The sequence below is a fragment of the Apostichopus japonicus genome, chromosome 19 (genome assembly GCF_037975245.1).
Source record: "Apostichopus japonicus isolate 1M-3 chromosome 19, ASM3797524v1, whole genome shotgun sequence".
Lineage (NCBI taxonomy): Eukaryota > Metazoa > Echinodermata > Holothuroidea > Aspidochirotida > Stichopodidae > Apostichopus > Apostichopus japonicus.
The window spans coordinates 27,499,518-27,527,003 of record NC_092579.1 but is presented as its reverse complement, the minus strand read 5'-3'; the positions used below and the strand labels follow the sequence as shown (position 1 = coordinate 27,527,003).

The window sequence follows — 27,486 nt, the reverse complement described above, 5'->3', positions numbered from 1 at the left end:
GTTGCATGTTGTATTCGGCAACTACATTGCGTTCATAGTCATCTTTACAGAGGGAGGGATAGTATAAACCTAACTCCCCCCCCCTCCCAACGGAGGGCGGGTACGGGATAGGGAATGCAACACAACAAAAAATGATAATTGCAGAGGTAAAATATTACGAACTTTAGGAGTCCAAACTTCATTGTTGCCGTATTTCCCTAACACACAGTGGGTAAGTTTTGGCAAGTATGGTAACTGTACTTCATGGGTCTACGAGAGTTGCCTAGGCAATATGAAATTTCATCCGTGCGTAAAGCTCATTATAGGACGGGAACCGAGGGTGTTTTCAAGTTACGAATAAGGGGGGGGGGGAGTTGGGATGGTAAGTTATCGAATTTGTGTCCTGGGGAGGGGTCTTCTTAAGTCTGTGACCTATCTGTGATGAGTTCCAAAATATTTTTGTTTGCTAATAACAACCATGAAGTAGCTGGACTAGATACTTCTCTGACCTTGAACATGTCAACACTGCCCCAACCCTCTCCGTATGGGCTTGACACCTATTTATTGACTTTCATTACTACTTTATTGTTTACTTTTTTATCCTTCCTTATTTTTGTCACTCAATCGTCAAGGTTTTCTCCCTCTCAACAAGGTGGAGGGCCATTCCCCCACCCCCTGCCCCCTAAGCCCCGTTGTGATGGCCATGCGTGAAGCAAATTTTCATTTGTATAGACAAATGGCATTCCAGGCAATTCCAGTGATAAAGGTTCGTTGTTTCTTATTATGAATGTTTCTTATTGGACAAAAGTGGTTCAAATTAGAAAAGATATATTAGAACGATACCCTCTTCAAAAGAGCTGCAAACATACAGGAAACAAAACAAAGCCAAACAAGGGAAAGAATAAAGCAAATAGGACAGAGCAGGATGCAATATGCTAGATTTTTTGTCTCATCATGTTTCTCACACTTTAAATATGTCATTCTTGTAGAGAAAAGTTTGTTAAAAGAAAGTTAATATAGTAAAAATCAAAACATGAAATTGGATGATAGTCATGCACAAACACAATATTCTGAATCTATATCAGACTGGGCAAAGAGTGAAAAATGATTATACATGGGATCTGGGAGGTAGGAGCCTGGGGGGGGGGGGCACTGTCTGTACATGCTATTTTTAAATGGCATCCCATATCTTTTTATAGCACGTTTAACTATTAACAATCTCAATAAATAGTATTGATAACATACTAACACATCATACATCATATTTAAGTGATATGGCCGGTGTGTATCGGTTTATAGCATATCGAGTGGTGGTTGTGGAATGAGAAAATGTCCCTCTGATGTTGTGTGCCCACCCTCACTTCCTACCCCCTGCATGGGGAAATTTAACTGGAATGATGACTCTCCCTTTGTAGCTCTGATGCAACTAAAGATAATCCCTGCTTTCTAGAGCATCCTTCAAGCAGGGAGGTATTGCTTGATTAGAATGATATACTACTGTCACTCTTCTTCAAACAATATGTACTTGAAACTCTCATAATCCACATGAAGAATATCCTCTTTAGAGTTTGGTAAAGACCTCAATAAAACCATGCAGAAGTTTCCCTATTAGAATTCCCCCCTTGAACTGCTTTCCACAAACAGTAGGATTACCTATATAATGCTTTAATGTGCAACTTGATACCGTCAAAAATTTAATCTTGATTGTTAATTACAAATAAAATAGCTGATTCTCATATATCCAATGGGTTTTTCGTTAAGACTTACACAGAAATCCATAACAGCAAAAGTTACAACAGGAAGAAGAACATGGTCGGTTATATGTTTTACTATGAGAACTTATCTTCAACACAACTTCCAGAACCAAGAAACACGCCTTCTTATTTGTTATTTAATGAAGTAATGAGATGATAAAGAATTTCGAGCGTCACATCCCTCGACTACGACTGGCAGTGAAAAGTCAATGGCCTGTCTTTGCTTAAACGTATAGCAGCCGACGCAATTTTCTCTCATGATATGTTAGAGTGAAAGACAAGATTATTGTCGGTAACAAGTTAACTGCTAAGAAAATCGTCTAGACATGTCTTCTGTTAACCTCATACATACTCCCTCCATTGGTGGTTAGGGATGAGATATCAGTACAACCAAATCTGTGCAAAATAAAAGTTGAAAGCAATATTATGAGTAGTGAATACCACACTGTAAGTCATATATAAAATAAATTATCATCTTGAAAAGTTATGTGTAAGCTCCACTACAAAGATAATTAACATTCACCATGTTGGTTAAGTGTAGACTGTATAGTGTACAACTGAACTAAGCTTAGGCATTGAGTTAATTGGATGATCTTTTATTGTGACACCTACATGTTTATGGGATTACTGGCTCCATTTTATTAATTGGAGATTGCATGTCATAATTTTGGCGCTATATTGTACAGTTCACTACCAAACCTGAAAAGTTTTAACCACATGAGCCAATACAACTTTGGGGCATATTAATTAAATTTAATATCAGAAATTTATCAAATTAGAGTAAGCTAGGATACAACAGAAATTTGATGCCTTTTGGTGCTCTATTGATGTATGTGTGCATGGTATGACTGTTTAATGCCGATCAAACATTAATTGTCCTGAATCAGGATCCATGGGGGGTTCAAAACACCCTCTGTATGACCCAAATGCAAAAACAAATAATGCTAGCTTACCATTATTATAGTAAAATGTACTATTATACATCATTTTGCATCAAGAGACCTAAACATTGCCTTATTATGCCAAAGAAAAAGGGGTCCCTCTCCCAGGTTTCAGGAAATATCCCCCACCACACACACAAACACATTTAGCAATTTTCCACAACGGACCTAACAGAGAAATGGTACCAAAACTCAGTTGATACATTATCTCTCTTATCTTGTCGAAATTCCTGTCAAAACAGCCAATTGGTAATAAGTTCACACTTTCTAAACAGAAAAGTTCCCTGTGGTTACAATATCAAACTGTCCAACACCTTTCTGAAAAACAACACACAATAGGTGGTGTCTAGCTGTGGAATGTGGTCTTAATTATTTACTCATCATTTGTTTGAACAAATAAACTGTGTCTGCTGCAGTGAAACATGTCCAGCCAAAATCACTTTTTTGGGATGTAAATCAAATGACGACAATTGTCAGGCTATATGCTACTTAAGAACCAAAGGTGGAAACTTTGCAAGTAAATATAGGAACAAAAACTATGTACATATAAACTTGTTAATGGGGACTTAACCTGCAAAGATTTACAGTACACTTTCTCTGTTCTCACCTACCTTCGTGATCTTTCTGTATGCTTAATACCTATTTGGAAATAATTTATACTCAAACACAGCATTCTGCCATGCACTACAAGTTATTTGCATGGTACAAATAACAGATATGATGCCATTCATATTGGAACTAACTACAGAAAATTATTCACTTTTTAAGACATGCTAACCTCATCATCACATCAGTAATGCAATAAGAAGTTGATGCTGCAGTCTTTTCAGGCACTGCCTTAGTCTCAGGCCACTTTGAATAGAAGTCAGACAGTGTTATGATGTACAGTCGCTTGGCAGCTGTCACTGGTAGAGGACCAATAAGATCTACACCAACCTGTTAAGAAAGAAGACAGCATTTAGGTGCTAATTTCAAAAACAAATACCAGTTGCAGGCTTTGCCTTGACTGTTGTTCTATTCCATTGCTTCATTCTGTACACAGATCTAGATAAAAACAGTGGGATATCTGATCGAAACAGGGTGTTGGTGGATTTAGGCCAATTATTTTTACCTTGCAAACATGAAAATGTAACTTACACCATACTGTACCATATATTTACAATCTCTTCAACCACTAAACCAGAAAAATGATACGCCACTTTTTGCAACTTACAATTATATTCCTGTATTGATGGTTGCTCTGCAGTTAGGCCAGAGTGTGCTGTATAGGCCTTAAATATGCCAAATTTTCACTATGGACAAAATTCTTTTAGTATGTTTATTTCCCTGGAGGAAATTTACCTCACTGGGACATTCAATATCTCGTGTCATCATTTAGAATGTCTGAGCACAATTTAAAGGGTTATTACCCCTTGGAAAGTACTTTTTGAAAACTTTTAGCAATTAAAGTGGCCAAAATTTAGGGCCAATACAGACTACCTTTAAACTTTTAAATGTTGAATTTGTCCAGAAAGAGTGACATTAACTATACTAAACCTTCACTGCATACTGCGGACATCTTGTGCAATTAAAACAGATTGAGAATTTACCTGTTTCCATAATCCAGTTACAGGAATGCTATGGAGACTTGTTCGTAGGTCTACAGGACAATGACGCTTTGACATCCTGTTGAACATAACTTGTTACATCAACGTTGATAGTTTTCCAATTGAATCTAGACATAGTCTGTTGTCTGGTTTATCTATGCAAAGATGAACACCTTCAAAGAGATAAGAAAATTCATGATCAAGGAGATATCATGTTTTTTTGCCCACCCCCCCCCCAAAAAACAAACAAACAAACACACACAAATATATGGGCTGCAGGATTGGTAGTTCTAGCTGAAGTGCCTTAAAATTGAATTACAACTCTATATCGGTGTTTGAAATGGAATATTCCCATTATTGTACATATTGCATGGCCACTATTTGGGTCTATAGATATAGTTTTCTTCTGCAGTGAGGTTTGGCATATGTAGAGAATATGCCAAACCTAAAAAAGTACTATCAGGCCTTCAATATCTGTTCTTACCAACCAAAATTAATGAACGTGAATTTGTTATGTACAGTATTAGTGCCACTTTCCTCTAGAAGTAGGCTAGGCTATATGCTATAGTCCAATAATAGCATTTTATAGTGTCCCATGCATGCAAACCAGACTAGCTCTGTAAGCATTAGTGATCTGTTGTTATCTTTTATGATAGGCAGGGCGATAAAAGGTAGAAATTTATAATAATTTTCACAAAAGACAATTGGGTAAACAAAACGAAAAGAAATAGGCCCTAACAACTTTGCTCAAGCATACAACTGATTATAATGTTGCATAAGCAATTGCTTGACTTTTGCGAATGAGTTTTTACAACTAACCAAACGTGGTAAAAGAATATCATGATTTGTGAACCAATCAGTCCTAGAGGCCTGGTTATAGTTTAACTGTGGAATGGCCGTTCGCCATTTAACAACCAATACCATATTGTGTATCCTATACTGTAAGTTACAGACATTACCTTATAGATGTCACTAGTCAGTAAGAGCTGCCTCGATTTGGGCGAGTTGAGAAGCCCTAGATAGCAAAACTTTCCTTTATTTTCGGTATGCAAGAGTTCCATTTTCAGCCAGTCTGAAAGACTGACTTTGTCTCCGTAAGATCCTTCTCTGTTTTATTCTTGTAAACCCACTTGGATAGCTCTCATCTCTTAGAATATCTGCAATTTGTCTCACGTTTTCTGTTAGCTTTTCCATTTTTAGTTGTCGCACGACTTTACTGCTAAATATACGGAAGCCGAAATACGACAGTTTGCTAATAATACGGATACTGCCAGAGTCCATTACTAATTAAATTTTTGCTACTCGAACGTACATGCTAATGCGGACGTAGTGTTCAGGGGGACACAATTTACAACCAAATATGCGACCAACAAATAATGTCCCCCCTCGTTTCATCATAGCATAAACTGTCCTGGGAGACAGTCTGTACCAACTGGCCTTGTACAAAAGGTCCGGGAGACTAAATGTACTGGTAAATTCAGTATAAACTGTCCCAGTGGGACTGGGACAGTTTATACTGAATATGGAATATTTGCGACAGTTTGTACTGCTACACCGGTGTGACAGTACAGAGTGTCCCCCTGTACAAAGTGTCTCCGCGGACACTTTGTACCAGCATATTTAGTCCGGTCGGACATTATCTGCTGAAAATTGTGTCCCACCCTCACAGCAAATATAGTCCCACCGGACGAAATGTCCTGGTACAGAATGTCCGCAAATACTTCATAGCATCTTTTGTCCCGCATAAAATTTAAGCATTTCGACATTCAAATGGCAATTGAGTTCATTATATCAATAATTAGAGCAGATGCATACATCAGAGTTAAATGTTACAGGATATAAATGAGACGTTGTGCGTTGTTGCAAAACAAAAAATAGAAGGGGAAAAAAAGAAGAAAAAGAAACAAGTCTTCCATCTGTAGAAGATGTTAATCATGTTTTTGTTGTGATTGCTGCTATTTCATCCTCCGTATATGTTGCATGTTGTATTCGGCAACTACATTGCGTTCATAGTCATCTTTACAGAGGGAGGGATAGTATAAACCTAACTCCCCCCCTCCCAACGGAGGGCGGGTACGGGATAGGGAATGCAACAGCTACAACAAAAAATGATAATTGCAGAGGTAAAATATTACGAACTTTAGGAGTCCAAACTTCATTGTTGCCGTATTTCCCTAACACACAGTGGGTAAGTTTTGGCAAGTATGGTAACTGTACTTCATGGGTCTACGAGAGTTGCCTAGGCAATATGAAATTTCATCCGTGCGTAAAGCTCATTATAGGACGGGAACCGAGGGTGTTTTCAAGTTACGAATAAGGGGGGGGGGGAGTTGGGATGGTAAGTTATCGAATTTGTGTCCTGGGGAGGGGTCTTCTTAAGTCTGTGACCTATCTGTGATGAGTTCCAAAATATTTTTGTTTGCTAATAACAACCATGAAGTAGCTGGACTAGATACTTCTCTGACCTTGAACATGTCAACACTGCCCCAACCCTCTCCGTATGGGCTTGACACCTATTTATTGACTTTCATTACTACTTTATTGTTTACTTTTTTATCCTTCCTTATTTTTGTCACTCAATCGTCAAGGTTTTCTCCCTCTCAACAAGGTGGAGGGCCATTCCCCCACCCCCTGCCCCCTAAGCCCCGTTGTGATGGCCATGCGTGAAGCAAATTTTCATTTGTATAGACAAATGGCATTCCAGGCAATTCCAGTGATAAAGGTTCGTTGTTTCTTATTATGAATGTTTCTTATTGGACAAAAGTGGTTCAAATTAGAAAAGATATATTAGAACGATACCCTCTTCAAAAGAGCTGCAAACATACAGGAAACAAAACAAAGCCAAACAAGGGAAAGAATAAAGCAAATAGGACAGAGCAGGATGCAATATGCTAGATTTTTTGTCTCATCATGTTTCTCACACTTTAAATATGTCATTCTTGTAGAGAAAAGTTTGTTAAAAGAAAGTTAATATAGTAAAAATCAAAACATGAAATTGGATGATAGTCATGCACAAACACAATATTCTGAATCTATATCAGACTGGGCAAAGAGTGAAAAATGATTATACATGGGATCTGGGAGGTAGGAGCCTGGGGGGGGGGGCACTGTCTGTACATGCTATTTTTAAATGGCATCCCATATCTTTTTATAGCACGTTTAACTATTAACAATCTCAATAAATAGTATTGATAACATACTAACACATCATACATCATATTTAAGTGATATGGCCGGTGTGTATCGGTTTATAGCATATCGAGTGGTGGTTGTGGAATGAGAAAATGTCCCTCTGATGTTGTGTGCCCACCCTCACTTCCTACCCCCTGCATGGGGAAATTTAACTGGAATGATGACTCTCCCTTTGTAGCTCTGATGCAACTAAAGATAATCCCTGCTTTCTAGAGCATCCTTCAAGCAGGGAGGTATTGCTTGATTAGAATGATATACTACTGTCACTCTTCTTCAAACAATATGTACTTGAAACTCTCATAATCCACATGAAGAATATCCTCTTTAGAGTTTGGTAAAGACCTCAATAAAACCATGCAGAAGTTTCCCTATTAGAATTCCCCCCTTGAACTGCTTTCCACAAACAGTAGGATTACCTATATAATGCTTTAATGTGCAACTTGATACCGTCAAAAATTTAATCTTGATTGTTAATTACAAATAAAATAGCTGATTCTCATATATCCAATGGGTTTTTCGTTAAGACTTACACAGAAATCCATAACAGCAAAAGTTACAACAGGAAGAAGAACATGGTCGGTTATATGTTTTACTATGAGAACTTATCTTCAACACAACTTCCAGAACCAAGAAACACGCCTTCTTATTTGTTATTTAATGAAGTAATGAGATGATAAAGAATTTCGAGCGTCACATCCCTCGACTACGACTGGCAGTGAAAAGTCAATGGCCTGTCTTTGCTTAAACGTATAGCAGCCGACGCAATTTTCTCTCATGATATGTTAGAGTGAAAGACAAGATTATTGTCGGTAACAAGTTAACTGCTAAGAAAATCGTCTAGACATGTCTTCTGTTAACCTCATACATACTCCCTCCATTGGTGGTTAGGGATGAGATATCAGTACAACCAAATCTGTGCAAAATAAAAGTTGAAAGCAATATTATGAGTAGTGAATACCACACTGTAAGTCATATATAAAATAAATTATCATCTTGAAAAGTTATGTGTAAGCTCCACTACAAAGATAATTAACATTCACCATGTTGGTTAAGTGTAGACTGTATAGTGTACAACTGAACTAAGCTTAGGCATTGAGTTAATTGGATGATCTTTTATTGTGACACCTACATGTTTATGGGATTACTGGCTCCATTTTATTAATTGGAGATTGCATGTCATAATTTTGGCGCTATATTGTACAGTTCACTACCAAACCTGAAAAGTTTTAACCACATGAGCCAATACAACTTTGGGGCATATTAATTAAATTTAATATCAGAAATTTATCAAATTAGAGTAAGCTAGGATACAACAGAAATTTGATGCCTTTTGGTGCTCTATTGATGTATGTGTGCATGGTATGACTGTTTAATGCCGATCAAACATTAATTGTCCTGAATCAGGATCCATGGGGGGTTCAAAACACCCTCTGTATGACCCAAATGCAAAAACAAATAATGCTAGCTTACCATTATTATAGTAAAATGTACTATTATACATCATTTTGCATCAAGAGACCTAAACATTGCCTTATTATGCCAAAGAAAAAGGGGTCCCTCTCCCAGGTTTCAGGAAATATCCCCCACCACACACACAAACACATTTAGCAATTTTCCACAACGGACCTAACAGAGAAATGGTACCAAAACTCAGTTGATACATTATCTCTCTTATCTTGTCGAAATTCCTGTCAAAACAGCCAATTGGTAATAAGTTCACACTTTCTAAACAGAAAAGTTCCCTGTGGTTACAATATCAAACTGTCCAACACCTTTCTGAAAAACAACACACAATAGGTGGTGTCTAGCTGTGGAATGTGGTCTTAATTATTTACTCATCATTTGTTTGAACAAATAAACTGTGTCTGCTGCAGTGAAACATGTCCAGCCAAAATCACTTTTTTGGGATGTAAATCAAATGACGACAATTGTCAGGCTATATGCTACTTAAGAACCAAAGGTGGAAACTTTGCAAGTAAATATAGGAACAAAAACTATGTACATATAAACTTGTTAATGGGGACTTAACCTGCAAAGATTTACAGTACACTTTCTCTGTTCTCACCTACCTTCGTGATCTTTCTGTATGCTTAATACCTATTTGGAAATAATTTATACTCAAACACAGCATTCTGCCATGCACTACAAGTTATTTGCATGGTACAAATAACAGATATGATGCCATTCATATTGGAACTAACTACAGAAAATTATTCACTTTTTAAGACATGCTAACCTCATCATCACATCAGTAATGCAATAAGAAGTTGATGCTGCAGTCTTTTCAGGCACTGCCTTAGTCTCAGGCCACTTTGAATAGAAGTCAGACAGTGTTATGATGTACAGTCGCTTGGCAGCTGTCACTGGTAGAGGACCAATAAGATCTACACCAACCTGTTAAGAAAGAAGACAGCATTTAGGTGCTAATTTCAAAAACAAATACCAGTTGCAGGCTTTGCCTTGACTGTTGTTCTATTCCATTGCTTCATTCTGTACACAGATCTAGATAAAAACAGTGGGATATCTGATCGAAACAGGGTGTTGGTGGATTTAGGCCAATTATTTTTACCTTGCAAACATGAAAATGTAACTTACACCATACTGTACCATATATTTACAATCTCTTCAACCACTAAACCAGAAAAATGATACGCCACTTTTTGCAACTTACAATTATATTCCTGTATTGATGGTTGCTCTGCAGTTAGGCCAGAGTGTGCTGTATAGGCCTTAAATATGCCAAATTTTCACTATGGACAAAATTCTTTTAGTATGTTTATTTCCCTGGAGGAAATTTACCTCACTGGGACATTCAATATCTCGTGTCATCATTTAGAATGTCTGAGCACAATTTAAAGGGTTATTACCCCTTGGAAAGTACTTTTTGAAAACTTTTAGCAATTAAAGTGGCCAAAATTTAGGGCCAATACAGACTACCTTTAAACTTTTAAATGTTGAATTTGTCCAGAAAGAGTGACATTAACTATACTAAACCTTCACTGCATACTGCGGACATCTTGTGCAATTAAAACAGATTGAGAATTTACCTGTTTCCATAATCCAGTTACAGGAATGCTATGGAGACTTGTTCGTAGGTCTACAGGACAATGACGCTTTGACATCCTGTTGAACATAACTTGTTACATCAACGTTGATAGTTTTCCAATTGAATCTAGACATAGTCTGTTGTCTGGTTTATCTATGCAAAGATGAACACCTTCAAAGAGATAAGAAAATTCATGATCAAGGAGATATCATGTTTTTTTGCCCACCCCCCCCCCAAAAAACAAACAAACAAACACACACAAATATATGGGCTGCAGGATTGGTAGTTCTAGCTGAAGTGCCTTAAAATTGAATTACAACTCTATATCGGTGTTTGAAATGGAATATTCCCATTATTGTACATATTGCATGGCCACTATTTGGGTCTATAGATATAGTTTTCTTCTGCAGTGAGGTTTGGCATATGTAGAGAATATGCCAAACCTAAAAAAGTACTATCAGGCCTTCAATATCTGTTCTTACCAACCAAAATTAATGAACGTGAATTTGTTATGTACAGTATTAGTGCCACTTTCCTCTAGAAGTAGGCTAGGCTATATGCTATAGTCCAATAATAGCATTTTATAGTGTCCCATGCATGCAAACCAGACTAGCTCTGTAAGCATTAGTGATCTGTTGTTATCTTTTATGATAGGCAGGGCGATAAAAGGTAGAAATTTATAATAATTTTCACAAAAGACAATTGGGTAAACAAAACGAAAAGAAATAGGCCCTAACAACTTTGCTCAAGCATACAACTGATTATAATGTTGCATAAGCAATTGCTTGACTTTTGCGAATGAGTTTTTACAACTAACCAAACGTGGTAAAAGAATATCATGATTTGTGAACCAATCAGTCCTAGAGGCCTGGTTATAGTTTAACTGTGGAATGGCCGTTCGCCATTTAACAACCAATACCATATTGTGTATCCTATACTGTAAGTTACAGACATTACCTTATAGATGTCACTAGTCAGTAAGAGCTGCCTCGATTTGGGCGAGTTGAGAAGCCCTAGATAGCAAAACTTTCCTTTATTTTCGGTATGCAAGAGTTCCATTTTCAGCCAGTCTGAAAGACTGACTTTGTCTCCGTAAGATCCTTCTCTGTTTTATTCTTGTAAACCCACTTGGATAGCTCTCATCTCTTAGAATATCTGCAATTTGTCTCACGTTTTCTGTTAGCTTTTCCATTTTTAGTTGTCGCACGACTTTACTGCTAAATATACGGAAGCCGAAATACGACAGTTTGCTAATAATACGGATACTGCCAGAGTCCATTACTAATTAAATTTTTGCTACTCGAACGTACATGCTAATGCGGACGTAGTGTTCAGGGGGACACAATTTACAACCAAATATGCGACCAACAAATAATGTCCCCCCTCGTTTCATCATAGCATAAACTGTCCTGGGAGACAGTCTGTACCAACTGGCCTTGTACAAAAGGTCCGGGAGACTAAATGTACTGGTAAATTCAGTATAAACTGTCCCAGTGGGACTGGGACAGTTTATACTGAATATGGAATATTTGCGACAGTTTGTACTGCTACACCGGTGTGACAGTACAGAGTGTCCCCCTGTACAAAGTGTCTCCGCGGACACTTTGTACCAGCATATTTAGTCCGGTCGGACATTATCTGCTGAAAATTGTGTCCCACCCTCACAGCAAATATAGTCCCACCGGACGAAATGTCCTGGTACAGAATGTCCGCAAATACTTCATAGCATCTTTTGTCCCGCATAAAATTTAAGCATTTCGACATTCAAATGGCAATTGAGTTCATTATATCAATAATTAGAGCAGATGCATACATCAGAGTTAAATGTTACAGGATATAAATGAGACGTTGTGCGTTGTTGCAAAACAAAAAATAGAAGGGGAAAAAAAGAAGAAAAAGAAACAAGTCTTCCATCTGTAGAAGATGTTAATCATGTTTTTGTTGTGATTGCTGCTATTTCATCCTCCGTATATGTTGCATGTTGTATTCGGCAACTACATTGCGTTCATAGTCATCTTTACAGAGGGAGGGATAGTATAAACCTAACTCCCCCCCTCCCAACGGAGGGCGGGTACGGGATAGGGAATGCAACAGCTACAACAAAAAATGATAATTGCAGAGGTAAAATATTACGAACTTTAGGAGTCCAAACTTCATTGTTGCCGTATTTCCCTAACACACAGTGGGTAAGTTTTGGCAAGTATGGTAACTGTACTTCATGGGTCTACGAGAGTTGCCATGGCAATATGAAATTTCATCCGTGCGTAAAGCTCATTATAGGACGGGAACCGAGGGTGTTTTTAAGTTACGGATAAGGGGGGGGGGGGGAGTTGGGATGGTAAGTTATCGAATTTGTGTCCTGGGGAGGGGTCTTCTTAAGTCTGTGACCTATCTGTGATGAGTTCCAAAATATTTTTGTTTGCTAATAACAACCATGAAGTAGCTGGACTAGATACTTCTCTGACCTTGAACATGTCAACACTGCCCCAACCCTCTCCGTATGGGCTTGACACCTATTTATTGACTTTCATTACTACTTTATTGTTTACTTTTTTACCCTTCCTTATTTTTGTCACTCAATCGTCAAGGTTTTCTCCCTTTCAACAAGGTGGAGGGCCATTCCCCCACCCCCTGCCCCGTTGTGATGGCCATGCGTGAAGCAAATTTTCATTTGTATAGACAAATGGCATTCCAGGCAATTCCAGTGATAAAGGTTTGTTGTTTCTTATTATGAATGTTTCTTATTGGACAAAAGTGGTTCAAATTAGAAAAGATATATTAGAACGATACCCTCTTCAAAAGAGCTGCAAACATACAGGAAACAAAACAAAGCCAAACAAGGGAAAGAATAAAGCAAATAGGACAGAGCAGGATGCAATATGCTAGATTTTTTGTCTCATCATGTTTCTCACACTTTAAATATGTCATTCTTGTAGAGAAAAGTTTGTTAAAAGAAAGTTAATATAGTAAAAATCAAAACATGAAATTGGATGATAGTCATGCACAAACACAATATACTGAATCTATATCAGACTGGGCAAAGAGTGAAAAATGATTATACATGGGATCTGGGAGGTAGGAGCCTGGGGGGGGGGCACTGTCTGTACATGCTATTTTTAAATGGCATCCCATATCTTTTTATAGCACGTTTAACAATTAACAATCTCAATAAATAGTATTGATAACATACTAACACATCATACATCATATTTAAGTGATATGGCCGGTGTGTATCGGTTTATAGCATATCGAGTGGTGGTTGTGGAATGAGAAAATGTCCCTCTGATGTTGTGTGCCCACCCTCACTTCCTACCCCCTGCATGGGGAAATTTAACTGGAATGATGACTCTCCCTTTGTAGCTCTGATGCAACTAAAGATAATCCATGCTTTCTAGAGCATCCTTCAAGCAGGGAGGTATTGCTTGATTAGAATGATATACTACTGTCACTCTTCTTCAAACAATATGTACTTGAAACTCTCATAATCCACATGAAGAACATCCTCTTTAGAGTTTGGTAAAGACCTCAATAAAACCATGCAGAAGTTTCCCTATTAGAATTCCCCCCCCTTTAACTGCTTTCCACAAACAGTAGGATTACCTATATAATGCTTTAATGTGCAACTTGATACCGTCAAAAATTTAATCTTGATTGTTAATTACAAATAAAACAGCTGAATCTCATATATCCAATGGGTTTTTCGTTAAGACTTACACAGAAATCCATAACAGCAAAAGTTACAACAGGAAGAAGAATATGGTCGGTTATATGTTTTACTATGAGAACTTATCTTGAACACAACTTCCAGAACCAAGAAACACGCCTTCTTACTGTATTTGTTATTTAATGAAGTAATGAGGTGATAAAGAATTTCGAGCGTCACATCCCTTCGACTACGACTGGCAGTGAAAAGTCAATGGCCTGTCTTTGCTTAAACGTATAGCAGCCGACGCAATTTTCTCTCATGATATGTTAGAGTGAAAGACAAGATTATTGTCGGTAACAAGTTAACTGCTAAGAAAATCGTCTAGACATGTCTTCTGTTAACCTCATACATACTCCCTCCATTGGTGGTCAGGGATGAGATATCAGTACAACCAAATCTGTGCAAAATAAAAGTTGAAAGCAATATTATGAGTAGTGAATACCACACTGTAAGTCATATATAAAATAAATTATCATCTTGAAAAGTTATGTGTAAGCTCCACTACAAAGATAATTAACATTCACCATATTGGTTAAGTGTAGACTGTATAGTGTACAACTGAACTATGCTTAGGCATTGAGTTAATTTGATGATCTTTTATTGTGACACCTACATGTTTATGGGATTACTGGCTCCATTTTATTAATTGGAGATTGCATGTCATAATTTTGGCGCTATATTGTACAGTTCACTACCAAACCTGAAAAGTTTTAACCACATGAGCCAATACAACTTTGGGGCATATTAATTAAATTTAATATCAGAAATTTATCAAATTAGAGTAAGCTAGGATACAACAGAAATTTGATGCCTTTTGGTGCTCTATTGATGTATGTGTGCCTGGTATGACTGTTTAATGCCGATCAAACATTAATTGTCCTGAATCAGGATCCATGGGGGGTTCAAAACACCCTCTGTATGACCCAAATGCAAAAACAAATAATGCTAGCTTACCATTATTATAGTAAAATGTACTATTATACATCATTTTGCATCAAGAGACCTAAACATTGCCTTATTTTGCCAAAGAAAAAGGGGTCCCTCTCCCAGGTTTCAGGAAATATCCCCCACCACACACAAACACATTTAGCAATTTTCCACAACGGACCTAACAGAAAAATGGTACCAAAACTCAGTTGATACATTATCTCTCTTATCTTGTCGAAATTCCTGTCAAAACAGCCAAGTGGTAATAAGTTCACACTTTCTAAACAGAAAAGTTCCCTGTGGTTACAATATCAAACTGTCCAACACCTTTTTGAAAAACAACACACAATAGGTGGTGTCTAGCTGTGGAATGTGGTCTTAATTATTTACTCATCATTTGTTTGAACAAATAAACTGTGTCTGCTGCAGTGAAACATGTCCAGCCAAAATCACTTTTTGGGGATGTAAATCAAATGACGACAATTGTCAGGCTATATGCTACTTAAGAACCAGAGGTGGAAACTTTGCAAGTAAATATAGGAACAAAAACTATGTACATATAAACTTGTTAATGGGGACTTAACCTGCAAAGATTTACAGTACACTTTCTCTGTTCTCACCTACCTTCGTGATCTTTCTGTATGCTTAATACCTATTTGGAAATAATTTATACTCAAACACAGCATTCTGCCATGCACTACAAGTTATTTGCATGGTACAAATAACAGATATGATGCCATTCATAATGGAACTAACTACAGAAAATTATTCACTTTTTAAGACATGCTTACCTCATCATCACATCAGTAATGCAATAAGAAGTTGATGCTGCAGTCTTTTCAGGCACTGCCTTAGTCTCAGGCCACTTTGAATAGAAGTCAGACAGTGTTATGATGTACAGTCGCTTGGCAGCTGTCACTGGTAGAGGACCAATAAGATCTACACCAACCTGTTAAGAAAGAAGACAGCATTTAGGTGCTAATTTCAAAAACAATTACAAGTTGCATGCTTTGCCTTGACTGTTGTTCTATTCCATTGCTTCATTCTGTACAGAGATCTAGATAAAAACAGTGGGATATCTGATCGAAACAGGGTGTTGGTGGATTTAGGCCAATTATTTTTACCTTGCAAACATGAAAATGTAACTTACACCATACTGTACCATATATTTACAATCTCTTCAACCACTTAACCAGAAAAATGATACGCCACTTTTGCAACTTACAATTATATTCCTATATTGATGGTTGCTCTGCAGTTAGGCCAGAGTGTGGCTTAAAGGTATGCTGTATAGGCCTTAAATATGCCAAATTTTCACTATGGATAAAATTCTATAAGTATGTTTATTTCCCTGGAGGAAATTTACCTCACTGGGACATTCAATATCTCGTGTCATCATTTAGAATGTCTGAGCACAATTTAAAGGGTTATTACCCCTTGGAAAGTACTTTTTGAAAACTTTTAGCAATTAAAGTGGCCAAAATTTAGGGCCAATACAGACTACCTTTAAACTTGTAAATGTTGAATTTGTCCAGAAAGAGTGACATTAACTATACTAAACCTTCACTGCATACTGTGGACATCTTGTGCAATTAAAACAGATTGAGAATTTACCTGTTTCCATAATCCAGTTACAGGAATGCTATGGAGACTTGTTCGTAGGTCTACAGGACAATGACGCTTTGACATCCTGTTGAACATAACTTGTTACATCAACGTTGATAGTTTTCCAATAGAATCTAGACATAGTCTGTTGTCTGGTTTATCTATGCAAAGATGAACACCTTCAAAGAGATAAGAAAATTCATGATCAAGGAGATATCATGTTTTTTTGCCCACCCCCCCCCCCCAAAAAAAACAACAACAAACAAACACACACTAATATATGGGCTGCAGGATTGGTAGTTCTAGCTGAAGTGCCTTAAAATTGAATTACAACTCTATATTGGTGTTTGAAATGGAATATTCCCATTATTGTACATATTGCATGGCCACTATTTGGGTCTATAGATATTTAAGGAGTTTTCTTCTGCAGTGAAGTTTGGCATGTAGAGAATATGCCACACCTAAAAAAGTACTATCAGGCCTTCAATATCTGTTCTTACCAACCAAAATTAATGAACGTGAATTTGTTATGTACAGTATTAGTGCCACTTTCCTCTAGAAGTAGGCTAGGCTATATGCTATAGTCCAATAATAGCATTTTATAGTGTCCCATGCATGCAAACCAGACTAGCTCTGTAAGCGTTAGTGATCTGTTGTTATCTTTTATGATAGGCAGGGCGATAAAGGGTAGAAATTTATAATAATTTTCACAAAAATTTGTTAAGACAATTGGGTAAACAAAACGAAAAGAAATAGGCCCTAACAACTTTGTTCATGCACTTACAACTTTGCTCAAGCATACAACTGATTATAATGTTGCATAAGCAATTGCTTGACTTTTGCGAATGAGTTTTTACAACTATAACCAAACGTGGTAGAAGAATATCATGATTTGTGCACCAATCAGTCCTAGAGGCCTGGTTATAGTTTAACTGTGGAATGGCCGTTCGCCATTTAACAACCAATACCATATTGTGTATCCTATACTGTAAGTTACAAACATTACCTTATAGATGTCACTAGTCAGTATGAGCTGCCTCGATTTGGGCGAGTTGAGAAGCCCTAGATAGCAAAACTTTCCTTTATTTTCGGTATGCAAGAGTTCCATTTTCAGCCAGTCTGAAAGACTGACTTTGTCTCCGTAAGATCCTTCTCTGTTTTATTCTTGTAAACCCACTTGGATAGCTCTCATCTCTTAGAATATCTGCAATTTGTCTCACGTTTTCTGTTAGCTTTTCCATTTTTAGTTGTCGCACGAGTTTACTGCTAAATATACGGAAGCCGAAATACGACAGTTTGCTAATAATACGGATACTGCCAGAGTCCATTACTAATTAAATTTTTGCTACTCGAACGTACATGCTAATGCGGACGTAGTGTTCAGGGGGACACAATTTACAACCAAATATGCGACCAACAAATAATGTCCCCCCTCGTTTCATCATAGCATAAACTGTCCTGGGAGACAGTCTGTACCAACTGGCCTTGTACAAAAGGTCCGGGAGACTAAATGTACTGGTAAATTCAGTATAAACTGTCCCAGTGGGACTGGGACAGTTTATACTGAATATGGAATATTTGCGACAGTTTGTACTGCTACACCGGCGCCAATCGGACCGTGAAGGATCGGATATGCTTATAATGCTCTACGCGCACGTCGGACATTGAGAGCGATTATGTGACCGCAAGTTCATGCAAATGCAATAAATTTGGAAGAGAGCGAACGCTTGTGCTAATTCGATGCAGACATCTTTCTTTGTAAGCCTTTTTTAATACACTGTAAAAACATTTCTTTTGGTATATTTTTTAGCCTCCATGAAAGAGTAATGGAGGACAAAAGTAAGGCCTAACCTAGACTAAGTTGGAGTAAGTAGGACTAGGCTAGTAGTAGTACCAAGTACCATAGTCACTAGCTTCACAATCACAAAAACATGCTACAATTGCCTAAAGTTAGTACTGAAGTAACGGTAGGCAAGGTAGCTTATAGGAACAAATTACTTAAGCAGCAAGCTAGGCATCTAAGGTCAAGACCAACAGTTAGTGTAACCAGTATTCAGGTAATTTAGCACAGAAAAGTAGGCCTATGTTGTCATGGCTTCATTTTTAAGTTAACATACTTGCACCTTCTGTCAGTATCGCACATAACTCAGTTATACTGGATTGCATGTGTAGATTTGTGTAACAATTTTCCTTTCCACATATTCAGTCAAGTGTGCTGGATAAACAACTCTAAAATTTTATGTGTACCTTTGTGATTTCCTTTTGATAATTTAAAAGTAGAACATTCATGAGAAAAGTTGGTGAGCATGCATGGGGTACCACTACTAGCCCAAACCGATTGTTTTAATGTATCACACAGCATAGTGTACCAAGCTACAAATTTCAGCATAATATTAAGCAAAATTAGAAATTAATAATTCAAAGGATCATGTTGTCACCCTCCTATAGCCACATGAAACTATTTTTGGTATACTCTCAACTGCCAAGTTTGAACAAGAAGAGTGACAACAGCTGCCAAATCAAGATGTGACTGTTAAAGATAGGAGGTTTAAAATCTTTGTTCAAGATATCTTTGAAAGATTTCAGTATGTTTGCCAACCTATGTTAGTCAATTCCTTCCTCCTCCCAAGCAATTTAATTGAAGACCTTTATTGTTAACACATTCAAGACAACAATGAGAGGCCGAAAGAAATATAAAGCCCTTCAATAATTGCACATTTTTTCTCCAGCATATCCAATGGAGGGATTGAGCAACCTTTCACTATTATCTGCAGGTCATGTGACACATAGCCTTGAGTGGATGGTTACTCATGCTAGTAACCATCGGCTCTTCTGTTTATTGTGTGTTTGTGACCTACTGGAAGATACAGCCTCCGTACCAGTCATGAAGCAAAAATTTATTCTCAATGAGCTGTCGTCCATCCTCAAAGATTCCTCAGAAGTCGTGACAGAAATTTTCACTAATCATGAGACATTCACTTGGCACTTAGTTGATATTTTGTTTGGTGAGTAAACTAATAAAAAAATTAGACATTGTAACCCCCCCCCCTCCCCCCTCCCCCCTCTCCCCTTTACACACATACACTAACACCTCCTTTGTAACCTTGATCAAATACAAGCATGGAGTGAAAACTGATGTTTAAAAAACATGTTTTGAAAGATGGTTTGAATAATTCCACTTCTGTTTTATGCTTTTTATCATCAGTAGAATTGCTCAAAGTACACCTTCCTAGAGTTTTTTGAAAAATACCTTCAGGAGCTTCCAATTTGACCAATTTATTTCGACCATTGAGAAGTTTGAACATGTGTGACCATATTTTGACTATTTAGCATATTTGGGGCCACTACTATTGACCTTTTCAATACATTATTATGATAATAATGATGTTGAAGGGGTGGGGGGGGGGTAAGTCTTCACGACTCTACCAATTGATACACCAGAGAAATTGGCAAACTATATCTCATTGTAATTTAAAACTAGATTTTGTTCAATTCATTACATTTGTTTTTCTTTCTTTATATATATGTAGAGATAGTGCAGCAGAACAATGAACATCTGTGTCAAATTTCAATTGAAGGTAATTTAAAATATGAAAGTGACTGAAAATGTTGCTAATACCCTGTGTTACATGCATTCTTGTCTTTGATTTTACTTATAGATTTGTATCAAGGCTATATTTAATAGGAAATTTAGCCTGAATGCATTTTTACATGTTTAAGTTGGTGTCATTTGGACTACTTATTCTCCAGCATTATTCAGTTCGATAGCAACGAAGATGCTTTAAAAATTTCTGAATACAGAGAGCATTGAAACCCAGGGTTGTGATTTTAGGCCGCTGAGATCAGTATGGTCTCGGTAGTGGCTTTCTCCATTAATAAATTTGAATCACATATCATATTAAATAATATAATTACAATTTAGAAAAAATGATATCCCATTCCAAGAATTTTGAAGTTTTGTTACAGGTGTGCTGTCAACTTCAGTCAGATGATCTGGTTTATGGATTGCTGCAAAAGATCTTAACCAAAGTGAGTAGGTATCGAAATAATAGAGCTTGTTTATTTGTTTGCTGGTGGCTTTTACTATCACGAGGGAACACATAGGGAGCTGAATTAGTTATCTAGATGGCTTGATGATATATTTACACTGCACACTTTACACTGCAGCATGGGAATTGGAAATATAAGTGATCGATTATGATACTCAAACAGAATACGATAAAAGTATCTTCACTACAAAGCTTTCACTGACATAATTGTAGCATTCTTTGCTATTGCCATTGATGATTATGCTTCTATGTGTGATTGCAACTCATGCTGTGATGCTTCCTATGAAATCTGCAGTAAAACCACTGCCTCCCTTTCACCTTCCCCTCCCATCCGACCAGCACATAGAAATGGTTGGGTGTCAATGCCTAGTGATATTGTCATGGCTTGTTACAGTTCCAGACTAACTCAAAAAGGAGGTACACCCCCCCCCCTTGCAAAGTCAGCACACTTGCATCCCCCCACTCCTATTTTCTAGTACTTTTTACTGTAAGTACTGGCAGTTTCTTCAATCTGTAAATCATGTGTTTTGCCTTCATCTTTGAGGATGTGCCATAATTTTTAAATTAAATTAGCTTGTAGAAACCTTTTCACACCTTTTGAAGGAGTTGTGGCATTCACTGTTAAACATGCATATAACCTCTTCACTTTGGGTCATGGCTTGTTTACAGATTGATAGAATCATACTAGAAGTGTTAAACCACTGCACACATGACAACAACTGACAATTATCTCCTGGTTATACCTAAGAAATTACAACAACCATATTCAGGATCTGAAAGTGTGTTGCAAGTGTATGTTTTGAAAGGAAATACCTCGCCATGCTTAAGCCAATGCCCGATTCATAATTTTGGAATGTGATGAAGTTGCCCTCACATGTTAATCTTTTACTATTGAAATTTACCGTGTGCCAGATGTACAGAATCTATCTACATAGTACATGGTATATAATGACAGACTTTAATACCGCATGTCATCGTTGACCAAAGGCAAAATTCTCCTTCTTCTTCTCTTTGTATGATAATCATTCTCATTCCTAAGGTTTGTTGACCTAGTAAACATTACATAATACCCAGATACCTTCCTGATTGTCTCTCTGATTAGTCAACCCACACACTGATAAAACTATACCATGCTCTTTCCTCTCTCCTTCACAGTGTCAAGGTGTGATGTTAGTGATTATGTATATACTGTAGGTGTTTGCTTGGTACAGACATTGACCGTTAGTCAGCAATCAATCAAGTCAAGAGAGAACTCATTTCGGCTAAAGTCTTCACTTTGACCATGAATCTAGCTGTTTTCAGAATCCCAAAATCCCCAAAGTCTTCATTTATTTTGTAGCTGTTTATAAATTATTTTACAAACTTGGTATGCAGTGAGACAGTGATATGGATAGTAATTAAATTTCATAATTAGATCGTTTACTATTCCCAAATTCCCCCAGTGATCTAGATGGCTAAAATTACTTAACTGGGATATTTTAGTGCACAGTTCCTTTTGTGAACAAAAGTAGCAAATAATGTTTTCAAATTTCAAAGTACCTTTTCCATTTATTGTAGAGTACCATCAGATTTATAGCAAATTCAATGAAAACTATTGATTTAAAGAAAGTGAGTTTTTATGATTGAATGGTTGTAATAAATATGAATACATAATAATATGAATAAATATGAACATTTTCAACCGTATCCTTGTTTCGTCACAAGTTGTAATTAGTGCCGACCTTGTTTCTATAGCCTCCTTTCCACAAGGGAGAGAATACATCAAGCTAATATTGATAAATATGATTAACTGTTGGATCATATATCTATAGTTGTCTGTTTATTGCTGCTGCCTCAGATTAATATGTGATTAAATGTTCTGAATATTATCACCACGAGTATGATTACTGTCCTTAAATCATAAACTTAAAGGGTTCTCATTTAACCATGAACAAGACATGTTCCAGCTTATTTAATGCTATTTTCTCCCATATCACTCTTAAAACTTCATTTTGTTACTGTTTCAAGGTGCCAAAATTGAGCCTCGAAGAAAAAAAAGGAACCTCCCCCCCCCTCCATAAAATAAAAACGGTTTACTTGTCCACCAAAATTGCACCAAATGTTAGTGATCAACTCAAGCAGAAAGAAAGGTTTAGAAAGGATTTAAGGAAAGGTTTGCAAAGTTACGATACAATTTAGGATACAATGTAACCTTACGTTAACACAAGAATTTTCTCTATCAATTTATATTTGACCATAGAGATTAATTATAATTATGTTTTCTCTGATTTCAGATCCTGCGTAGTAGTGAGCCTGGGGAGTGTCTCTCAGTCCTATCCCTAATAAACAGACTCCTCGATTCCATTCCTTCTTTAACTGAAACTTTACTGGAAAGTGAAGGTATTAAAACAATCATTTCCAAACTCAACAAGAAACAGAAAACTTCAGTGGCAAAAGGAGGGGTTGAGAGGGGCGGGAAGGGGTGAGGAGGAGATATTTGCATACTTGTTTTAAGTCTTGGTTTGCTTTTTTTTGTAAAGATAGGGTTTTGCATAAATTACAGCCAGATTGGCTTGCAATTTTCCCTGTGAAGCATCATGTCCTCAGAAAATACAGAAGGGCTTGTCTTAAAGCCTGTGTGATTCATAGCCATATCACAGCCATAAATCCTTGCTTGAAAATTTCTGCTTCAGATACACTTCCTTATCTTATTCTTTATAATAATTTTCTTATTTATGATAATTCTTTATGATATTCTTTATTATAATAAATATCATATGTACCACCTGATCATAGCTTGTTTAGTACTGTATTACAGTGTCTCTATAACTGAATATCAGAATAGGCCTTCTCTTAGCAAACAGTACAACAATTTTGAATTTAAACTGCCTTTAAAGCAGCATTTTGCGCCGTTTTCCACTTTCTTGACAAGTCCATCAAGTTTTTTACATATCAATCACAAAACAGCAAACTAAGATATTAGCCAAGTTTTTTCCCTGCCAAAAGCATTAATTGGCTACTAAACTATCAAAGTTAAATATTCATATTATGGGAAAGGTTTATTTGGATCCCAACGGAAAATATCTTCGAGAGAAACAAAGTTAAAAGTTGTAAATGTTTCGACTTTTATGCCACCATTTGAAGTAAGATTTGAAAAGATATGCTAGTTATGTATGTGGTAATGGCATCGAGGAATCAGTGAGGTTGAAAAAAACCATAGAAAAGGACACAAAATGCTGCTTTAAAATGAATTTCAATTTTTTTTCCACAATTCTCACAAAAATGTTGAAAAACAATGTTTTGTGATGAAATCTCTTCTTTAATAATTTCCGACTGATAGGGGGTTTAATGGACTTTGCAGTTCAAGCACTCTCCTCGACTGACGGTGCTGTGGTATGTTCAGTCCTATCGTTACTGAACAGTTTGTTCAAGTCTTCCACTACTGGTACGATGCCAACGAATTGTATAGAAGAGATTTGCAGAAGACTCTTCGCTGTTATAACTTCTACTCAACATCATAATGTCATAGAGAGTGCTGTGGGTAAGTTTTCCATGTAATTCCTGCCCCGGTCAGTGGCGGAGCTAGGGGTATTGGTCAGAGGCAGTGGCGGAGCTAGGGTGTTGTCAGGGGGGCGAGAATGGTCTGTAGGGGCGCTTTTGACACTATCTAAGCGGAGCGCCACCACAGGTTGGTGCGGAGCGTACAGAAAATTTTTGAGTAAAGATACTCCCTAGATCGCTGGAAATTACCCTTTCCGGGCCTTGCTAATTTGCAGATAAACAAAGAATAAATAGGTGTCATCGCCATTTTGTCAGAAAATTACACCAATAAAATGTGACAAATGTCAATAGGTATTTGAGAGCGCAATAAAAAAGTCAATAATCGCTAATAAGTAAAAAGTGTTAAAAAGCTGAAAAGGGCGCCAGCAGTTCATTTGAGTCCGTCAGGGGGGGCATCTGCCCCCCTGACTGTATGGACGCTCTGCCACTGGCCCGGTTATATGAATTCTACATCTGGTCAAGTTCTTCATTCATAATCTTTCATACTTGTATAGTGGTCTAAATTTTTGCACATTTGCTGATTTCTCTTTCTTTTCCTAGACCGTTAACAATCTGAATTAATTGGTTATGGCTGCGAGTAGATCGAAATGTAATGTTGTACTCAGATCGAGAAGAAAAAAGTGATCATTTTCATGAAGCCCACATAGATTTACTGTTGTTTTACGGGTTGAAATCAATCGGAAATTCTGAGCCGTCAACTCTATGGAACTGCCATCAACCCACAAGCATGGAAGTGAACATCTTTGCGATTTTTTTAAAATAAAAATTGCAAGACGTTTTTACTTATCATTTTACTTGTGCCTTTAAGTGAACATCCTCTTGTTGTTGCTCTTTTCATCCCTTAGACGTTTGATCGTGCCGTGTGTAGTAGCTTTTTCCCACAAGTATGTGTACAGGAGATGAAATATAATGTACTTATGTCTTTAAGGACCATCGAAATCAAACGATTGACTAGATTATACAGTTCAGCATGCCCTTAACTTTCATTCATACCTCCTCCAGGATTACTGAAGACTTTTTCAGAAGTCCCAGAGTACGTTGGAGTCATTATGCCGGCAGCTTTCTCTGTCAGCCAACACACGTTGCCTGCTGTCGTAAAGAAGGTATGATGTCATGGTTAACTACCAAACTGTCAAATATGGAGAAAATAAAATTCAACATAAAATGTATTGATCACTTCCTGCATGTGAAATGCGCGGACAAGGGTTCCCGGATTCTAGAGTGATATTAATGTTACATAGTTATATTCTTAACTGCTGTTTACTTTATCAGCCAGAAAAATAACAGTGTACCCTTAAAAGTATATTACTGCCACTCCTAACTTAGCTATCCACGCTGAAAATTTGAATTGTCTCTTTTAAATTTCTCTGTGAGATCTGAGAGACAATAGAAGATTCAGAATCAAGTTCTTTTGGGGAAACCCAAGCAACTTTTAGGGTGCCAATATTTGGGGCCAATACTGATGACCTTTTATAAAGTGTGGTGGTGTTCAGTGGTTATTCTCTGCATGTGGATGTGTTAGCATGTCAGGGTAATACTCCGGCTGAGAATACGTAGGTATCATGTCCATTTTACCGAACTGCAACATCCTTTCATTACAATCTTGTTGAAGGTCATAAGTATTGGCACCAAAATTTATCATGCTTATCAAGTTTGCTTAAAATTTGAAAAAGGACTTTGCTGGAGGTTCTTAATCTCCAAATAATTCTGGAGTATTATATTATATATTGTACTACATTATATATAGTAGTATATTATATATAGAAGTATATTATATATAGAAGTATATTATATATAGTAGTATATTATATATAGAAGTATATTATATATAGTAGTATATCATATATAGTAGTATATCATATATAGTAGTATATTATATATAGTAGTATATAATATATAGTAGTATATCATATATAGTAGTATATCATATATAGTAGTATATTATATATAGTAGTATATAATATATAGTAGTATATTATATATAGTAGTATATCATATATAGTAGTATATTATATATAGTCCAATGTATCAGCAAGCGAAATACTTCAAGGGTGGCAGAGAATGCTTGATGAAGTTGGACCACGAGTGACCATTATTTGACTTTCTAGCATATCTGAAGTCAATACTGATGACCTTGAATACCTCATTGAAAGTAGTCATTCCCAGTGTTTACCCATTGAAATGAATAACAGTGCAACTAATTACTATTAATACATGGGTATATCAACACACATGGGTTATGGTAACTGCTCTACCACATATCCAAGGTTTCAGCTTCATAGCTCTCTATTAACAGAAGAGTGATATCTTCTCTGTGAATGTTTGATGGTAATATCTAATATCCATGAGTTCAGTAGACTAGAACTATCCGAACGGAGAGAAACAAGCTGGCGTATATTTCTGTTCACGGCATACATACAATCACACACACAGACACGCTGATCAATGCTCTCTGTCGTTATATTTTGAAATGGTTATAAATCATACATCAGCGATTGCATACAATGTAACCAACCCGATAAACAAAGTTCATAGCATCTGCTAGAAGTTGCATACCTTTAATGAGATTGTGTTATGTAGTACCATTTAAGATATCAACAAGGAACTACAAATAGCAATTAGGTGGTAAAACTGGTTAATTAGGCATCGCAGGTGGAAGAAGTGTGCGACTGATGGCACCAGACTTGTTAATTCTGGAATAATCATGTGCTTTGAATATTTCCGGTCTGTGCATAAATCACGCAATGTTATTGTTTTCATATGAAACTCACAGAGGTAACAATGTATACCAATTATTAAAAGCTACATGCTGAGTTGAAGTTGTGGTATCTTGTACTGAAACAATGTAATAATCACAAACACTTGAATAACCGTCAATAAATTTGCCTAATTGCTTCTTCTCGAAAGTTTTATCTCGACTAAAGTAACAGATTTTGTTTTAGTATGCGCTATTTTTGGTGGAGTATGTTACCATTACATGATGTATCGAACTAGACGAGATAAAAGATCCAAATATACATTTTATTTGACACTGTAGAGCAATACAATAGGAAAAAGCTTGCACTGCAGATTCAGCAAGTGTTACATTTGGTCACTCAATAATTCAAACTATAAACATCATTAATATTGGACCCATATATGCTAAAGAATGTGTCAACTTC

The 27,486-nt window shown here is 36.8% G+C and overlaps 1 protein-coding gene and 1 long non-coding RNA gene across 2 annotated transcripts in view; one reads left to right on the top strand and one right to left on the bottom strand.

Moving 5' to 3' along the window:
• LOC139960494 (meiosis inhibitor protein 1-like) overlaps positions 1-27,486 on the top strand; it is a 67,236-nt gene that overhangs the window by 688 nt on the left and 39,062 nt on the right. Inside the window, exons 2-7 of the mRNA XM_071958891.1 lie at positions 19,466-19,741; positions 20,267-20,314; positions 20,692-20,765; positions 23,059-23,164; positions 24,105-24,305; positions 25,328-25,428. Coding sequence (XP_071814992.1) covers positions 19,474-19,741; positions 20,267-20,314; positions 20,692-20,765; positions 23,059-23,164; positions 24,105-24,305; positions 25,328-25,428 — 798 coding nt within the window. The 5' untranslated portion in view covers positions 19,466-19,473. The remainder of the gene's footprint in view (positions 1-19,465; positions 19,742-20,266; positions 20,315-20,691; positions 20,766-23,058; positions 23,165-24,104; positions 24,306-25,327; positions 25,429-27,486) is intronic.
• Positions 918-18,340, bottom strand: LOC139960498 (uncharacterized). The gene is made up of 10 exons (XR_011790545.1): positions 17,743-18,340; positions 16,746-16,915; positions 15,923-16,080; positions 11,456-14,601; positions 10,500-10,669; positions 9,689-9,846; positions 5,220-8,365; positions 4,264-4,433; positions 3,453-3,610; positions 918-2,129 (listed from the first exon to the last, which is right to left on the bottom strand). It is a non-coding gene; the product is annotated as an uncharacterized lncRNA (long non-coding RNA).